The sequence below is a fragment of the Symsagittifera roscoffensis genome, chromosome 8, assembly GCF_963678635.1.
Source record: "Symsagittifera roscoffensis chromosome 8, txSymRosc1.1, whole genome shotgun sequence".
NCBI classification, from domain to species: Eukaryota; Metazoa; Xenacoelomorpha; order Acoela; family Convolutidae; genus Symsagittifera; species Symsagittifera roscoffensis.
Window position 1 is genome coordinate 46557725 of NC_087069.1, and position 18902 is coordinate 46576626.

General features: G+C 34.6%; 1 protein-coding gene across 3 annotated transcripts in view; it reads right to left on the reverse strand.

Moving 5' to 3' along the window:
• Positions 1-6711: 6711 nt before the first annotated feature.
• The window catches only part of LOC134853374 (uncharacterized), a 92465-nt gene continuing 80274 nt past the window's right edge, over positions 6712-18902 (reverse strand). For all 3 annotated transcript variants that reach the window (XM_063869358.1, XM_063869357.1, XM_063869356.1), the window contains 13 exons: positions 18269-18470; positions 17654-17815; positions 17160-17267; positions 16531-16719; positions 15918-16075; positions 15563-15644; positions 13068-13205; positions 12146-12381; positions 11249-11371; positions 9285-9443; positions 8608-8705; positions 7555-7824; positions 6712-7277 (listed from right to left, as the gene is read on the reverse strand). In XM_063869358.1, the coding sequence (XP_063725428.1) occupies positions 6998-7277; positions 7555-7824; positions 8608-8705; positions 9285-9443; positions 11249-11371; positions 12146-12381; positions 13068-13205; positions 15563-15644; positions 15918-16075; positions 16531-16719; positions 17160-17267; positions 17654-17815; positions 18269-18470 (2205 nt within the window). In that variant the 3' untranslated portion in view covers positions 6712-6997. The remainder of the gene's footprint in view (positions 7278-7554; positions 7825-8607; positions 8706-9284; positions 9444-11248; positions 11372-12145; positions 12382-13067; positions 13206-15562; positions 15645-15917; positions 16076-16530; positions 16720-17159; positions 17268-17653; positions 17816-18268; positions 18471-18902) is intronic.

Below are 18902 nucleotides of genomic sequence, written 5' to 3' on the forward strand. Positions count from 1 at the left end.
CACACAATATCAGCTCTCCCTACGGTTCAATTTTTTGATTTTCATAGTTGTTTTCACACTGGTGGACAAAAAAGCGCAAATTCAGGTTTTTACTTCGATTTTCAGCATATCTTTTTCATAGACCAAGAGCAAATGATTAGAGCTACCTTTTATCAAACCATCAAAATTTAGTTTCAAGTACACATGGCGACATTGAAAACACAACAGCAATTTTTCAATGAGCCAATTTTTTTTATTTGATTGATTTGAGATTTTACAAAAACTATGTGCATGATGTGGTTGATAGCAATAAAAATTGCTAAGTTGTCCAAAAATAGACTTAAAAAAAATTTGTTTTTCTTGACTTTTTAAGTTCATTAAACAAAAACAATGAAGGGTAAGCCATAAAATTACCTTTTTTGTTTTCCGGGTTAATTTCATGCATAATTTTTTTCAAGATTGCAAGGAAACTCGAATTTAGTAAAATCCAAATGTAAAGCAGTTGCTGAAATATTGCTTCAAACGCGTTATTCTGTAACATTTCACGATTTCTTAAATCTTTTGTATTTTGAGGAAAGTAGAATTTCACCCAGAGTTTTGAGGATTTCAATGTCGCCCAGTATACCTACCAACTTAACCCAGGTCTAGAAATAACAGATTTCTTCATCTGCACTAAGTTGTGGATCAGAGTGAACTCTTTCTCAATTAAACGGAGTAAGAAATTGTTCATGTGACGTGAAACATTCTCAGTGACAAAATTGAAATAATCAGTTTGAAAAATTCATTAGAACCGACTGTTTCTTACTTTTTTTCGCGGATTGAAAAAGTTAGTGCATATGAGTAAATCTGGGAATTTCAGACCCGCACTACGTCAGTAAGTTTTTGCAACTAAAAATTAAAAGTTTTTTAGAAGGTAGCTCTGATTGTTTGCTCTTGGTCATTGTAAAAACTACTTGGAAATCCAAGTAAATGTTGACCAAAATGGACATTGAAACCAAACATTTTTGAGACTAAAAACAAAAACTTGTGCATAATTCTGTCCACTAGTGTATGTGATATGTAAGTTAAATGCGTGATATTGCGATGTAAAGTGTCTTGAAAAACAAATTTGTACACAATCGTTAGTTTATGTTTACCGCGTCAATTTTTATTGTATTTTGACAGATATGATTTTTTTTTAAAAATTGAATTTCAAATGTGAGGAAAAAGCGACAAAGATGTTCCAAATCTACCTCAATCAATGGCGGTTTTTAGAAAAAAAAAACATATGCATTAGGAGGATTGTGGAATGGCTAGGCGCGCAATTTTGTGTCTGTATGTTCCTGGATTCCAGAGACAAGTCTGTAAAGATGTTAAAAATATGTAGGAACGATCAAAGAAAAAGAAAGAACAATAAAAGAAGAACAAAGGGAGCGTCCTTGTTGCAGAATTCGCTTACAATTCACAAAATGCACAGTTGGGCCATGTAATGTGTTTACAAACCTAAGGTGTCTAATTTTTATTTCAGTATCCTATCTTTGGTAGACCTTGGAGCCAACCCTCTAGAGGGCCAAAATAAAGGCGATCAGACTCTAATTCTTCCCCCATGCAGTCCAAAGACGTCGGTTCTACAACATTCGCAAATATGGGTATTCTGGGAAGCCGTTCCAGTTGAAAGTGACATAAGTTTTCCTGAATCGAATATGATAAAAGTGGCGCAGAACCGATTTAGATGTGCTTCGGATATGGTCTGCGTAATGGGTTAAACTCTTTTCCTTTTCCTCGTCCCAAATTGAAAATCTCTCTGATGATAAAGTTTAAGCACATAGCGTCATCCATTCACTAGCATCATTTTTTAAAATAAAAAGTCTAAATAAATCCAAAGTTCAGTCTCAAGCTTTTTTCGCAGGAGATTTTGACCATGAGTTGATTCAAAGTCCATCGTTAATTGCGAGATAATTTAATCTTTCCAATTAAATTTGCCCATTTTGTACAAAAAGTGACTGATTTTAGAGAATGTTCACAGGAAGGAGTAGTACTTATAGAACAAGTTATCTCAAATTGAGTACAAAGTTTCATCAAAAAGCTCTTTTTACCCCCCCCCCCCCCCCCCACACACACACACTTCAAATTTTTTATTTTATAGTTGTTTTACGAGTTATTATGACTAGATTTGCAAAGTTACGAAGTGACGAAGGACGAACAATTCTGTTCACAAAATTTAGCTCACCATGCAAACTTTTTTAGCGTTGTGACATAGTTGGAATAGTTTTTCAAATTTTAAATTGAATTTTGAGATTGAAAATGAAAAAAAGCCGTCTAAAGTACGCAAACTGTACAAAATTCGTAGCATTGAAATCATTTTTTTTAGTTGCAAAACATATTAGGTTTTTTTCCGTTTTTTCTCACTTCAAAGTTTCGGTATGTTGAAATGGGAAGAAACGAGGTGAAAGCGAAAAAAAAACATCCAAGAGAACTAATTGTTTCAAATAACTTGACACAAATTGCAAATCGTTTTGAGTTTTGCAATTCGATATGTATTTTTTTTTCAAAAATATGAACAAAAATCTTCAAAAATTTTTTTTTCCCGTTTATAGAACTCGTACTCTTTAGTCTAATTTCATTTTTACCCGCTTTTTGTAAAACACTAAACTTTTAATTTACAACCGAAGTTTAGATTTTATCACTCGGCAATACATACTACATCATTCTCACTTCAGATTCAGACAAAAATGAAATACAATTGACGCTATTGCTTCTTAAGTAGAAGAAATCAGATTTTAATGGGACAAGCAATCCATTGAAATTCAGTGTACTTTTCTTGATGTATATAACAAAACATTTGCATCAGTTGATCACAAGTTCCTTAAACCAAGGTTATGATTACGGTATAAGAGGACCAGCATATGATATTCCAATTTTATTTTTATCTAAAAGTAATCAGCATATAAGCATCAACAGAATCAAATTGCCAAAGTCAAAATAAAGACAGCGGAATCACGCAGGGCTCAGTTTTGGGACCACCACTACTTTTCGTTCTCTTTATTTATGATATACAAAAATTGAATAAAAACAGAGACGCTTATCTCTATGCTGATGACACAGCCATTAAAATTCAGTCGGAAAACTCAATACTGATAAAAACTCTGAAAATACATTGACAAAAGCTCATTCTTGATTGGACGAAAGCACCTGACTTAAGCAACTGGCTGAAAGCAACTGACTTAAAACCTAAATAAAACCAAATTAGTTAAGTTCACAAAAAGGAATGAAAGATTAACTACTAATTTAAAATGAACAAAGAAGAGATTGAGCAAAATTTCATTTTCAAATATTTGGATGAATCTCGTTGAAAAACTGGAATTTAAAAGTTAAATATAAGTTGTTAATACAAAGCTGAATTATTTATCAAGTGCGTAAAATTCTTTAAAAAACAGCAATAGCACCAAACTTACCAAACATGCGTTAAACCTGTTATTCACTCAGTTCACTCAGAAGCGAAGCTTTGCTTTGCAAACACTAGCCAGAACACTATAAAAATCAGCTCTATAAAGTGCAATAAAATAATATAAATGAGCCTCCAATTAGTGAAATCAAATTAGTGAATTCGACTGTCTCGGATTCGGTCTGCGACCTAGATATAATGAGTCTCACGCCTTAACCACTCCGCCACGGACGCTTAATTAATCATAAACACCAGCCACAAAAAATCAGAAAACAGATGCTAAGCAATTTTCAATGCTGCAAGGAAATTTCCATATAAGTGAAAACTTTCAATGCACACTTTTATTTGCAAGTTAGATTAGAAAAAGTGAAGTTTCGTTTTAATGCACGAACGCTCGCAAGCTTGCAAGTATGAATATGGCGTATCAAAATACGGTCGACTTCCAAATCAAACTTTGACAAATTGATCTCGTTATCAACGGATCTAGAGTCTTAAACGTCATAAAAAAGTAAAGTTGGGGCATTATATTTCTTCAGTAAAAATGACTAAAAAACAAAATTTTTCAATTTTTTTTTTGCGAATTTTTTCAATTTCAAGTTTTTGATTCGCGAAATGGCGTTTGAAAGCTCAAAAACTAATTTATTCGAGTAAATTAAAATTAAGCATAAATAAGCTTTTGTAAACGGCCTAAATTAAGCATAAATAAGCGTTATTAGCTCGTATTTAGGCGAAAAAAAATATCCAACCAATTTTTCTCAAAACTGGGAAAAAATTTCAAAGTTTTTTGATTTTTTGCGAATCACGACTGAAAGAGCTTCAATAAGATACATCACTCAACCCAATCCAATGATTTTTTTGTGGTACCTGATTTTACATGGAAAACGAATTATTTCTGGTACCTGATTTTACATGGAAAAAAAAGAAAAAACTAGAACACCCGATTAAAAAGTTCCTCCCCATTTTCAATGGTCAGACCATCAAGGTCCGGCTAAGACACGACCCCAGACTTTATAGAAGGAACCTGGGAATAGGAAGGGGTGATTAGAACGGCCATGCTAACTGATTAAAATTTTTTAAAACTAGTTTTTTCCCGAAAAAAGTCTATTCTGATTTGATAACGCTTGCTTATCGCAAGCGTAATTATGTTAAAAGCAAATTTTTTAAAAAATTTTTTTTATTTTTGATAATTCAGAGAAATATGTCAACCTGAAAAATCATATGAAAAATTGAAAATGTTTAAGAACGGTATTAAAATGTAAAACAATTTCTTTAGGTGCGAATGAAACAACGCTCTTAAACAGGAACAGTGGTGCCCCAATTTTCAATACAGGAGCAGATGTTAAAAAGTGTTCGTATGGAGTTGCTGACTTGCCAATCTCGAGTAGCGTTGACTGGCGGGGAGTTATGGCATACCTAGTTTCTGAATTTTACTCGTGGATTAACGGCTTTCTTTCAATGTGAAAAACCAAGAATTGATCAAGTGAGACCAGGGAAACTAAGAACTAATACTGATATAATAAACTGTTAGATGAAGACTGTTATGATGGGCAACAAACCCGCAGTGCCAATAAACATTTAAGCCAATTGATATGTTCAAAGGAAATATGGAGGATTAGAAATGAAATTCAAGTTATTTAAGTTAAGACCATTGATCTACGAGGGAAAAGGACCAACATACGAGTTATACAGCTCATCACGGCGAACCGCTGTTGCGCCCCTGCTTAAGAACTACATGCATTTATTTAGGTTATTTTTTATAGTTTTTTTGCTATTATGAAAGCTGCAGATCAAAACACTTCAACCCTTAACATTTAGTTTGATGAAATTGAAAACCAATTCGCCATCGAGTCGGAACATTCAGGGCTTCGCATATATATTTGGATTTAATGCTCATTTCTTTTTTTGTCTAATCTCAACCCATTTTTAAAAAAAAAACACGTTTAAAACGTCCATTTTTTGCTTCGAAATTCGTTAAAAAAAGGAAAAATTTGCTCTAAGAGGGTAAAAAAGACAAGAGAGAAAAAATAAAAACGAAGAAATTATGCAAGGTTCCGGACAAAAATAAGAGTCACACGTCCTAATAACTGCGCTACGGTCGCATAATATTCTTTAAACATAGCCAATCGATGTTGGAAACGAGTATTGAACGCAAGTAAACATAAAAAACCCTGGTATTGTTGAATTAACTTTCGAATTTCAAAGAAAACATAGAAGCCCTTTAAGCTGTTTGAATTTCTAGAACGATTTATAGTTGGCGCTTTTTTGATAACATGAACCCAACTTGAGAAAACTGGATTAACAGGTAAAGTTTTTATCTCCTTGGAAATCTACACTCTAAATTCCACTTTCGAAACTAGAAATCGCTCACGTTTTTTTGCGCTTTTTCCGCGTTCATATTCGGAGAGTACTAATGACGCCACTTTCAGCTGATGAATTTCAATTGAACTCAAAAAGTGTATATACCAGAGTGCATTCATAGATGCATCAATATGTCTGAATGCACATCTGTAGTCATTAGAGACTTTTATGCACAATTTAAGACTTCCTGAAAAAAAAAAATTAGCAAGACCTATGCAAGTCTTCACTACGTCCATTACTCTTAACAAAATTGCTCGGTTATTAGGCAAAGCCCGGAATGTTCCGACTGTCCCATAATTCATATCGAATATTTTTTGGGAAAAAAATACTGAAAACCTATACATTTTGGACAATATTAATGTGTAAAACTTTGAGTCGTACGAAATGAATACGACCAATAGCTAGCCTGAATTCAATTCGAAACGATTTTGTTGAGCGGGAGAATTCGCCACTTATAAATAATTCGCGTTAAGCTCTCAGTATTATGAATAAAATCTTCAAAACATAATTTAGTCCAAAACATGGCAAATTTGGCAACTTTCAAACCCTCAGAACTATACAAAAAATTATCGGTGAAATATCTTTTTACATTTGAACTCAAGAAGTTGATATTTTCAATGGGGTATAGAAAAAAAAATTGTTGAAATTTATTATTTCGATCGGTGAAAATTGACTGAATTAAAAAACCACACCGAGCATAATTATTCCATTTTCTTCGAAAGTCGGAACAATAACACAGCCAACAAACAGTTGGAAAAAACACTATCCACCATTGAACCAAATAAAAATATATTAAGTTATGCAGCTGAATTAAATCAGATACATTGTAATTGCTGCTAAGTGTCACCAAATAAATGAGCATCTTATTTTCGACTTGTGTCATAAAAAAAATAGATATCGCAAAATGTCACTACGCTCCACGGGTATGACTATGTGCACTAAAAAAACAATATCTGCAAAATTGAATTCAACTGAATATTTATTCGATTTAATAAATCAAGTCGGACAATGAAAATTTTGAATTAAAATCAAAATATGGACTATTTCAAGATTAGCACCAATGCTTCCAACCATCTGAAGTTAACGTTAAAAGTTAGGTTCTGATTTTCTTCTATAATCAGGTATCTTTCGTAAAACTACTTGAAATTCAGTTAAATAGGATTAAAAATTAGTGTAACAGGACAATGTCAACAATAAAAAAAAGTTTTGAGTCATTTTTCAAGTTTTTATTCACAGCTAGAAAGGAACTGTAAAAGCTAATGATTTCTGTTTTCTAGGTTTCCTTTTGTCTCCGCATTGCGAGTCCTTTTCGCTACAGCTGCTCGAGGAACTTTTATTCTCTCCTAATCGATCGAGAGAATTGAATTCGGAATTAGCCGAGCTAATTTCAGTTACGTTCAGTGATGATTCGTTTGGCGATCGGCTTTCGCAGCTTTCAAGTTGAGGCGAAAAAGAAAGACTTCTTTCTGTTTCCCGATGAGTAGAAATTGGGCCATTAAACGTCTGATTCAATTTACTGAAAAGCGAAAAACTCCATTTAAAACATGAAGACTACAACAATTACAGCAGCGAGAGAAAACATTGCCTCTTTATTCAATTTAAAAAAACTATTTCCGTCGTTATCTTTTTTTTGCAACTTTTGAAAAAACAGCATTTAGTCAATTTTGCTAAGACTGAAAGAAATTGTGAAACATCTCTATTCAACATTAGATTCGTACCAATTGAAAAAAATGACACTATTTGATGAATTTTGTCTAAGAAAAAAATGAAATCAAATGAACTCGTGGACTTACTTTACTGCTAAGGACAACGGTCGGCTGGTCGATACTTCTGATGGCAAACTAGACGTCTTGTGGTGTTCTGAAGAAGAAGTGTAACTAGCCGAAAAGCCACAACTGTCATCTTGGCCATCACCTTTTTCTCTTTCTAGGAAAGAGTGGACCATAGTCTCCATGTCCCTCATTTGGTAAGACAGTTTCTCGTTTTCAGTTGACAGTTTCTTGCGTTCTTTTCTGCCTTCGATTAATTTGAGAGATTGTTCGTTGCATTTGAATCTTAATTCTCTGAAACAAATCATTTTAAAGGTTGTAAAGAACAATTTTGTCGACAATAAACTAATTTTTGTATTTGGCGATTGATCGATTCTTTAAGCATTGATGATAGTCCATTGAAACTGATAAATAAATAGAAATCGCGATTGAAAATTAGAGAAGCAAGAACAAGCTTTTGGTGAATTCGAAACAAGTATTCAACACAGAGGCGAAGCTTTGCTTCGCAAAAACTAGCGAGAACACTACAAAAAGCAGCTCTATAAAGTGCTATAAGAAAAAATAGAAATGAGCCTCGAACTAGTAAAAATTCGGCTATGTCACGGATACGATCTGCGACCTAGATATTTTGAGTCTCACGCCTTAACCACTCAGCTATGGACGCTTAATTAATAAGAAATGCTGGCGACAAAGAAAGCAGAGAACAGATGCTATGAAATTTCCAATGCTACGGATCGTGATTATAGCAAAAGTGCCACCAAATAATAAGTGAACACTCTTATTTGCGAGTTAGATTACCAAAAAAAGAAAGTTCGTACTAATAAACGCCGCTCTCGAGATCGCTAGTTTAATTAGGAAATATGAAACTATTTGCTTCAGGAACCTATTACCTAAAAACCACATCAAAAATGCTGAATAACCTTATGATCTAATCTACACAATAAATAGATCAATTTTTAATTTAAGGCAAGACCAAACCAAAATGCATGTATACAATGAACCTCTTCTACTAAAAAGTGACCAGGTCGAGACTCGAACCAGCGATCTCAATATCGCAAACGAAGTAAATATGCTCACTTTTCCATGTCGCTCTTCATCTGCAGCGATGCTTGGAGACTCTCCACATGTAGTCTGCAGCTACTCAATTCTTCCTCCTTCTGCATTAAGGTTTCACGCTAGAACACAGAAAAGGATGTAAAAAGTGCGGTAATTTAAATGAAAATTTGGCTCTCTTCCACCTTCCCACCTACATTTGAGTTAACACGTAAAACAATCGAGAAAATGATGGAAAATTGAAACATGGAGGGATTTGTAAAAATTTCTTAGTTTGCGCCTAGCAAGCTTAGTACCTAGCAAGGAATTGCCACCCCTGTACAGAACTAATTCAACTGTTAAGCAAAAGTGAATAGTGTACCCACCCAGTAAAGAATCTCCCCACTTTTGCAAAAAGGAGGGAATAATTAAAGATTCGGAGATAATTCTTTTAAGACCATTCATCCACGAGAGAAAAGGTCAACATACGAGCTGTACCGCTCATCACAGAGAACTGCTGACGTGTCCCTCCTGTTTTCGATTTGATAACGCTTTGCTAATCGCAAGCGTTAAAAGAAAGTCCAAATAACATATTTAAAGAAAATATGATTTCATAAGTAAATAGAACCAGCCAACTCCGAAATTCGAACCACAGACCTCCAGATTCCGAGTCATGTGCCTTTCTCGGTGTGACTCAACATGTAATTACATGTTCAACTCACCAGTGCATTGGCATCATTCATCTCCCTTCGGAGTCGATGAATCTCTTCGTCTCTCATCTCCAGCACGCACCGCAGAGACTGCAACTCCTCCGGCATCCACTCTGCACTCACCGGCTGATCCGGAACACTCTTGGCCCGCTCCCGGCCATCCGCCTCCGGCTACACAAATCACACGGAGAATAATTTTCAAAACATTTTTAGCGCAAACTGAAAACCTGAATGCGTACACACGGATGATATTTTCAATACAAAATTATTTCAGCGCAAATTGAACACCTGAATGCGTTGTGGAATCAAGATTTTCTGACCAAAAAAAACATGGACGACTTGTTTGCAGACATCCTAAAACAATTTTTACTGAAAACAGAGGATAAATTTCAAAACAAATGAAAGTTTTACAGCTGAATTTGAAAAGCTGTATGCGTTGTTGAGTAAAACAATTGTGGCTGAAAAAAAAAAAACGTGAAAACGACTTTGAAAGCAAAACTACAGTTTGCCTTCCTTCCTTTTAACAAAAAAATGAACTGAACTTAACAAGAAATAAAAAGTCAAACCGCAAATAATTGAACTTGAGCGTGAACAAATTTAAAGTGCGTTTCCTGAAAAAAATTATCAAGATCTATATAGGAGTCTTTACTATGTTCATTGACTCTTAATGAAAATTCCTGCAAAAAATCTACCTTTCCCCTATTAGTTCTTGCGGACTCTTTCTAGAGTAGTGGAAATTAAATCTGACGCTGCATCCGTCGATAAATTCTTTTTTTTTTATTTTGTTATTCCGACCATTTGAAAAACTGGGAGGAACTTTGTATTCGGGTATATTTTAGTTTTTATTGTTTTCCATGCAAAATCAGCTGCCACAAATAATCGTCGAATAGATTTGAGTGATAATCATATAAAAGCCCTTTCAGCCTTAATTCGAACGATATTAAAAGATTTTGAGAAAATTCCAGAGTCGAGAAAAACCGTTTGAAATTTTTGATTTTTCGTCTTAATTAGAACGAATAAAGCGAGCGAGCAGGCCTACAATTGCTTATTTTAAGGGCTTAAAAGTTTAAACACAGAAGCGAAGCTTCGCTTTGCAAACACTTACGAGAACACGACCAAAAAGCAGCTTTATCAAAAGACAGAAGAAAAAATAGAAATAAGCCTCGAATTTGCAAAAGCTCGAGGCTTAGCAAAAACTCGAACTAGCAAAAAATCTGCGACCTAGCAAATTTGAGTTTCACGCACTAACCATTCAGGCACGGACAAAAACTAGCAACCAATAATGCAGCTACATATGCTAATAAATTGCCAATTCGATGCAGCAAAAGTAGCATCAAATACAAAAAGATACAATTTTGCATGTAAAAAATCGCAAATCATATATCTACATTATGTATAAAATATGCATTCCAAAATTATGATATATTGAGTTAGAAAACTTCTGAAATCGAGATTTTATTATAGTTACGTTGTTTGAAACCAATAGCTTTCTTCGGTTCTCTTGATGAATTAAAAGTGCATCAACTGTGTAAACTTATAACTATTCGAATGTAAAAGCCCATACTATCAATAAGCTCTAAAGGTGCAACTAAATATCAAAGTTGCAACAAAATATCTCATTGCCATTTCGAAGCAGCAAATTTGACGCAGCAAAGTCTAGTTTTTTTGCGCCTTTTTAGAATCAAAAATTCAAAAAACTGCAGAAAAAAAATATGAAACAAATTTTGTTTTTTTTTTGCTTTTCTAGTCACTTTTCTATAAAAATTGTTTTCCAAGTTGCTTATTTTACTATGACTGTCGATTATGCCTGAGCTCTAGTTTTTCGTTCAGATCCTTTTATCACACCACGCCAAAAAAAATCTAATTTGGAAAAAAGAATTGTGTTTTTTAAGACTATCGTCGGAACATTCTGTGTTACTTGCAGTAGCCTGCTATCCTTGTTTATATATTTTTTTGTTGGCTATGGGCTTACTTACCTCAAAGAATCCCTTCTTCCACGACTCTCCTTTTCCTGTTGTCTTCAGTTCAATGTATCTCTCCAGTTCCCGCACTTTCCTACTCAACCCCCCATTCCTCTCCTCAAGCTCACTGATCTGATCCTGCAAGCAAACAAACCCTACTTGAATTAATCGAAACAAAACCGATGGGATCATGTTAACTATTTCCCTCCCCTATGGTACCTTGTAAAGAATTTCCCTCCTATAAAAACACATTTCATTTATGCTCAGCTGGATTGGTTTTGTATTTTTCAGAAATGTGTTCTGTCGCATTCCTATTGGTTGACGTCATTTCAATTCGCATTCCTATTGGTTGACGTTATTTCAATAAATTTCATCCAAACCTTGTTAACTATTTCCCACCCCTATTGCAATAGGGGGGGGGGGGAATAGTTAACATGATCCATCCGATGCATTATTCATTCATAAGTTATTATGCAGTAATTTTAAGCAACAAAGTCATTTTTATAGTGAGTTGCAAAAATTTGAAACAGACAAAATGAATAAAAAGCAATTGGCCTACTTCTGACAATTTTTGAAAGCAAAAACTAATTTTTCAGGAAAAAAAAACACAAGGTAATTATTCAGACAAGTATAACTAAAGATCACCCAGAACTTCAAATTTGCATGCAAAAATTGCTCAAAACTTGCAGATTGCTCTTTTAAATTATATCTGTCCGTTTCAACTTTTTGCTACATATTATTCTGATGCTGAATTATCATGTAGAACGAGTAAACAAGCGAGAGAACGACCAAAAAATGAACATTCACTTCGTTTTTTAACACTTAAAACTGATGCCTTCGAAAAATTACTTTCAATTAACTGAAAAAGAAACTGATTAGCCGATTCTAGACATCATTATGAACTAGGTTTACCCTGAGTTTCTGAATAGTCTGTGACGATATCAACTGTGTACTCGTAATATCCTCCGTATACTGATCATTCAACAAATTCAATTCACTCTTGTGCTGCTGTTCCAACTGCTCAATCACTGCCTCCTGATTGGCTACTATCTCCTCCAACTCTGATTGGTGGGATTCTTTCAGCTGGGATAGTTGCAATTCCTGTTCTGTTATGAGGAAGTCCTTGTCTTCTTCGTGAGAGCTGCGCACTGGAAAAAAACCATAACTCAATTTAACCAAAAAAACAATGAATGGGAGTGAAATAGTATTCATTCGTTTTTGTAGTGTTTATGTTGATCCCATTAATTTTACTATCACGCTTATTAGTTTTACATTTAGTTAATTACATTAATTTTACTAAGATTGGCCATACGCAATTTTTATAAAAGATTTTGAGTCTCAAAAATAACAGTTGTCAGATCAAAGCTTGACAATTACGCTATCTGAAGCCTCCGCAAGGTGCAAACGGCTTCGGCGAAAAGGGTGACACGCCCCTCCCCACCCAAGAAGGACAAATTGTAAACCGTGCCTGAACTTAAATGTTTTAAAGTTTTCTAATAACTTCACTCACAATTGTACTTAAAAATATTTTAAAAATCCAAATTATTTGTAGTGAAACTTCGTCAATATTATCGAGGTCTAAAAAAATATTAACCAGGCCACCTTAAATTAGCAATGAACTGATTCAAGATATACCCCAAGAGCGAAAAGATTTGCGAAAGCAGGCGGGAAGTATAGGGGGGTTGGAAAATGCCCAAATATCATGCTTGAACAATCAAAAACTTTTCGAAAGACCGCCCCTCCCCCTCTACCCCCTCCCCCCCCCCCGAGAAAATGACATATCTACGATCTGCCCCTTCTTCTTTTACACGAAAATGTTGCGAGCTGAACTTACACTCTTCTGCTAGGTCATCAAACTCCAGCTGCAGTTGGTTCTTCACAGTTTCGATCTTCCTGTTGTGTTCTGTGACAATCTCATCCACTTTAGACACATGTTGCACCTTCAGTTGTTTGATCTCATTGTTCGCAGCATCTACAAAACAGAAATGAGTCGAATCAAATGGACCTCAAAGTACAGTTGGTGCAATTAAACTTGTACAATTACGATAGACCAGCAACTTCGTAGAAAAAATAAATAGTTTAACTTAAAACTCACGCCAACAATTTTTGTAATATTTTTTGAATAATTTAAATTTTTATGATTTTCAAATAGGTATCACTGCGTTCAACCCATGAACAACTACCAAAACATGAAAGGAATTATTTCGACAATGTCAAAACAGATAATCGAAAAAATTACAAGATTAATGTGATGGATATTTTGAAAATGTTCTCAAAATTGATAAGGTGACAAATGTCTCCACTTATCATTCGAAATTTCTAAGCTCACTATAAACTGTGCTCGTTACTGACAGGTGAAGCAAAACTTACAAGCCTAGGAAAAAAATTAAAATTAGCAAGTATAGGTCAAATCAGAGGCAAAATAGAAGTTATCCGTCAACTAATGAGCAGCTAATTAAGCATTGCTATCCCATGTGGACAACTAATTTTTAGCTGTCTTTCAAAACTTTTCTTAATGTAAAAAACAAAAATTTGCGTCAATCAACCAAATAATTATCGTTGTTTTTATACAGCAAAACTTACTGTTATGATGATCAAATGAAGTATCTTGCTTATCTTGCTTCTTTGAATTAATACCGAAACATTTTGCAATAGATTTCATCTTCTGTATATAGCTGTTTATGCGGTCAATTTAAAGAGTTTATCTACCAGAGTTCAATTTGGCGAAATATATCAGGCTGAAATTTCAGAGGGTAGAATTGAAACCTTCGAATGACAAACTAGCTATATTATAAACCTCAGCAACTTTCAGCCAATAAATATGCTATTGCTACATGCTATCAAAAACAAAAACTTACTACGACAGAATTTGAGCAAGATTTATTAGAGATTTTCAATAAATCAATTTTGTTTTGTCCATTTTTGTGCTGAAAATTCAGTCTTCAGTTTTAAGTCAAATCGTTCTATAGAACAAACTGGGCAGCTAAGCTTGCTGGGTTAGGTTTCAAAATCCATAAAATTCCGGACCAAAAAAGTGTCAGCTTCTGCATAATGTTTCAACATATAGATCAAAAGTTCGACTCAAGTACAAACATAGCCAACTGAAAATTACACTTAAGAAATGAACGCAAGGAATCAGAAAAAAAATTTATACCATTCAAGCTCTTTGAATTTCAAGATAAATTTATGCTTGGTACTTTTTTGATAAAAAATAAGCCAGCTTGAGAAAACTGGAACAATAAGTAAAATGTATATTTAGCCTGGACTATCTGATAATTAACTTCCATTTTCGAAATTAGAAGTCGATCACGTTTTCAGTGACATTTACATTTTTCTGTTCGGTAGTGGAGTTTGCCTTCCTTTAATAAAGGAAATAAAGTGAACTTAAAAGAAATCGAAAATTAAGCAGCGAAAAATCTTCACTGTGTTCATTACTCCGAAAAACTATATCCGTTCATTGACACTTAAAAACAGCACACAGATGCGAAACTTCACGTGGCAAACGCAAGCAAAAGAAAAAAAATGGCTCTAAAAAGGCAAAGGTTGCAAGAAAAACAATCAGTTTTAAAAAGAAACAAGACTGCTCGTATCAGAGCGAAGCCCTGAATGTTCCGACTGCCTTTTAGATGTATAGAGCAGTTATAACATGAAAAAATTAAATGTAATAAAATAAAATGAATTTTTTTTTAATTTAAGATTTTTTGTGAAAATCTTTAAGCCCTCATAACTTTACGAAAAATGATCACAGGTGAAATATCTTTTCAAATTTAAGCTCAGGACAACAATACCTTTTTAATGATATTAAAAAATCCGTCAAAAATGGCTAGAGAAGTCGAAGTTTGTCTAAAGAAAAGAAAACAAACCACCCCGAGCACAAATATTCCATTACTTTCGCTACGAAAGTCGGAACAAGAACTAGAAAAAATGATTCGGGTAGGAAACTTGTCAGCAACACATAGTTTGCCGCAAATTAGATTGGAATGATTATTTGAGCGTTTTGAAATCTGAATTGAACCGCAGCGCTCAAAAATACTTGAGCGCGTCAAATATAAAGTGCAAAAAATTGCGCAACATTTACTCCAGCAAATTGACAAAACGCTACTTTTCAAACCTCCAAACTTTACGGAAAATCTGAGGTAGATATCTTTTTCATTCAAGCTCAGAGGGTTCATATCATCAAAAGATAATAAGATATTCCCTATATATTAAAAACATTACTTAGCACAAAAGCTTAGCACTGAAATAAGCTACTTTGGTTGAAAAAAAAACTGAACATAACAATTGGCTCGCAATCTCGCTTAAATAAAAAAAACAAGAGTATGAACTAACCAATTGAGTCAGTAGATTGTTCCAAGGCTGCATGTAGATTGGCAAGTTCTCTCTTCAGTTCAGGCACAGAGAAGGCATCCATCTAAAATTTGGCGTGTTTTTTAAAAATCAATTTGCTCAAATGCACCCCAGGCATGAGCATTTATTTTTCACAGAGCATTAAAGCCATCCTTTTTGGATTCGGTCAAAAGTATCTACTGGGCGATTGAGTCAAGTATTGCGAATGAATACTTAACTGGTTTTTATAAAAATCGTCATTTTATTACATATATTTAAATGGAATTTATTTTGTAATTATATTCAATCATCTTACGGCTACTTGAATACCAACAGAGATCATTTGGCTTCCACTGACCGATTGAGTCATGTGCTGGATGAGGACTGAGAACACATCCACAGCCTGGTTGGAAGTCTCCAGTGCCAATGTGGATCTTCTCAGTTGTTCACACTTCTCCTCCAGCTGAAGGGACAGACGAGACACTTCAGTCTCTTTTTGCTGCAGTTCTGTCTCTTCTAAAAGAGATTGAGACCTTTTAGCTCTATTCCAATTTCGATCATATTTCAAAATTTCTATTTTCATTTTTGTTTTGAGTGTTTGTTGTTGTGGCTAATTGCTTGATGTAACAATGATGTAAAGTAAGAAGCATTAGTTAGTTTGTTCAAAATGAAAAATTTCATTGCATTATGCCCATATAAAATGGTTTGTACAAATTTTAACTTCAAATCTGCGGGAGAGAGGAGACATTAGAGGGAAAAGGCTGAAATTTATAGCCCTTTAGATATGCAATTTCTCAATAACTTCTATATTTGATCCAATCAAGGTTTATCAGACAAAAGGGAACAGGGTTCCTGATAGACTCTTGTCGTGACAAACTCGTTCGCTAATATCGTTTAGAGAATTTCTTCCATAACTTTTAGTTCCAATTCGACAAAACCGTTTCTATAGGAAGGTTATTGTTGCCACATACCTTTTGAACGTGCTTCCTTATTTCTCCTCTGGACACCTTGTTGCTTCTGGTTCGGAGTCCCAGCGAGTTTCGACTGTCCAATTGGAGCCTTTTTCTTTCTAGACATCACAGGCGAATCGGGAACTGCAAGAGGTCTGGCGGCTAAGGCTATAGGAGCTGCTAACTTCTTTACGTCGTTTTCGTTTCCACCTAAAAAAATCAATAGAAATTAGCAAAACCAAACACCCAAATGAACAGAATATTGGCGTCCTTTTTCAAGCTTTTATTGTCAATGTGTTGATAACTTAGGTGCTTGAATCCCTGTTGCCCGTTGTCTATCCTCTCCTTTCATAAACAATTTTGAGACAAGTTCTTCAGTGTCCTTTCTTTACGCCTTGAAGAAATAAATTTTTCGTTCTTTTAAACACTAATTGCGTTTTCAGAAGTGAGCTTGGATTTGGCAAATGATCGAAATTTCAGAGTAAGCATGGATACCTTTGCAAAAAAGGAACAGAAATTTCCTCATTTCAAGCAATTCAATTAGCACAGAAAGTTCCGATCACGGTGATAAAAATACGTTATTTTTTTTTCAAATGGTGTTATTGTTGTCAGTGGTGATGAAAGGATCTGAACGAAGACCTAGAACTTACCTGTTGCGGTTGGGATGATTGACTTGGATGATTTTGGAGGTGCCGCTTTCCTGCTGTTTGCTGAAACTGCGCTGGACACTGACCGATCTGTGCTTTTGATGCTCGATACTAGAACATATCAGATTGCAATAGATCCTGATCAAAAACTATGTGTTAACAGAACAAGTATTATCTAGTGCATAGTTTTAAGATGGCAATAATTACTTGAGCATAAGTCCCTAATTTGCATCGAGTTACTAGTGCATTAGTGCAGCTTTGTTGAACACTGCACTAGATAATATTCAAACTGCTTGAACGAAAATTGATTTATGTGGTAAAAACTGACATGCATAATACACAAGCAGGGTTGGATCTAAGATTTTCTGATGGGGGGGGGGGGTAAAATTATTCAAAAGTTTTGACTGATTTTTTTGGGGTAATTGATGTTTTTCCCATAACAACCTCCTAGCACTTTTACGAGCTCTCTCAAACTAATCAAGACCCAATTTACTTACAGGAGGACAAACTGGGACTCTTCTGAATGGATTCAAGGTCAAGTATGGAGAGGTTTTCTGGTTTGTTCACGCCAACTTCTTCTGATGAGTCAACATTGAGGGATTCTTTCTTGTTAGGAATTGGTTTGCCGCTTTGGATTTTCGTAGGGAGCTGGGAAGTGTCTGAACAGTAAAGGGAATTGAATACTTCATCAAGTAGAAAAAGATATCGATTCACGAAAAAAAAATTAATTAAAATTTTTTTTGGATCTTGTTAACTATTACCTCCTCCCCCCTATTTCGATTTTCAAAATTCAATTTTGGCGGCCACATAATTGTTGACATTTTTGAAATGCATATTTTATACAGGTTGTCAAAAATAATACATGCATAGGGGGAGAATAGTTAACAAGGTCCAAAAGAGGGGGGGGGGGGGTAGTTAACAAGATCCAAAACTTTCTAACTTTTAAAATACGTTATTTTTTGCTTATTTAAGCTGAACAGCTTTAAAATAAATTGCAACTATGTAATAATTGGGAAAATCCTCAAAAAATTTCAATAATATAAAAAAAAATTGGATATGCCAACAACTTTTTTTTTCGATAACAATTGTAACAAGACAATAGTTCGACTGACCTTTGCCGCCATTTTTGTTTTCCTGTACTGATTTCTTTTTCCCACCTTCTGCTTTGCTACCTGGTTTGGGAATACCCTGAGATTGTGCTGCAGTTGAGTTGAGATTTCTTGGCTGAGCAATCTTGCTCGCTTTCAGGTCTGCATTTGTTGATTTGACCAGTTCGTTGGCAGCCGATGTAACTTTTGTGACAACTTGTTGCTTCTGGAGAAAAATCAATACCGCAAATCAAACATAGCCAACTGACAGTTGGAAGAGTTTAAATAAGTCGATAGGTGAATTTTCGAAACAAAAGACAAGTTGTAAACTTAATGAAAAGCGAAAACTCCCAAAAAGTCACAATCAAAAAAAACTGACTAGTTCAAAATGAAACCTGAAAGAGTAATAAACGCAAGGAAACTGTGAAAAAAATCGTCGAAATTAGAAGTCGATCACGTTTTTTGTGACCTTTACACTTTTGCTGTACGATAGTGGAGTTTGCCTTCCTTTTAACAATGGAAAAGCACTGAACTTAAAAAGAAATCACAAGTCACACCGCGAAAAATCAACATTGAGCGTGAAAAAATTTTAAGACTTTCCTGAAAAAAAATCACCAAGACCTACCTAAGAGTACTCACTAAAGTTCATTACTCTTAA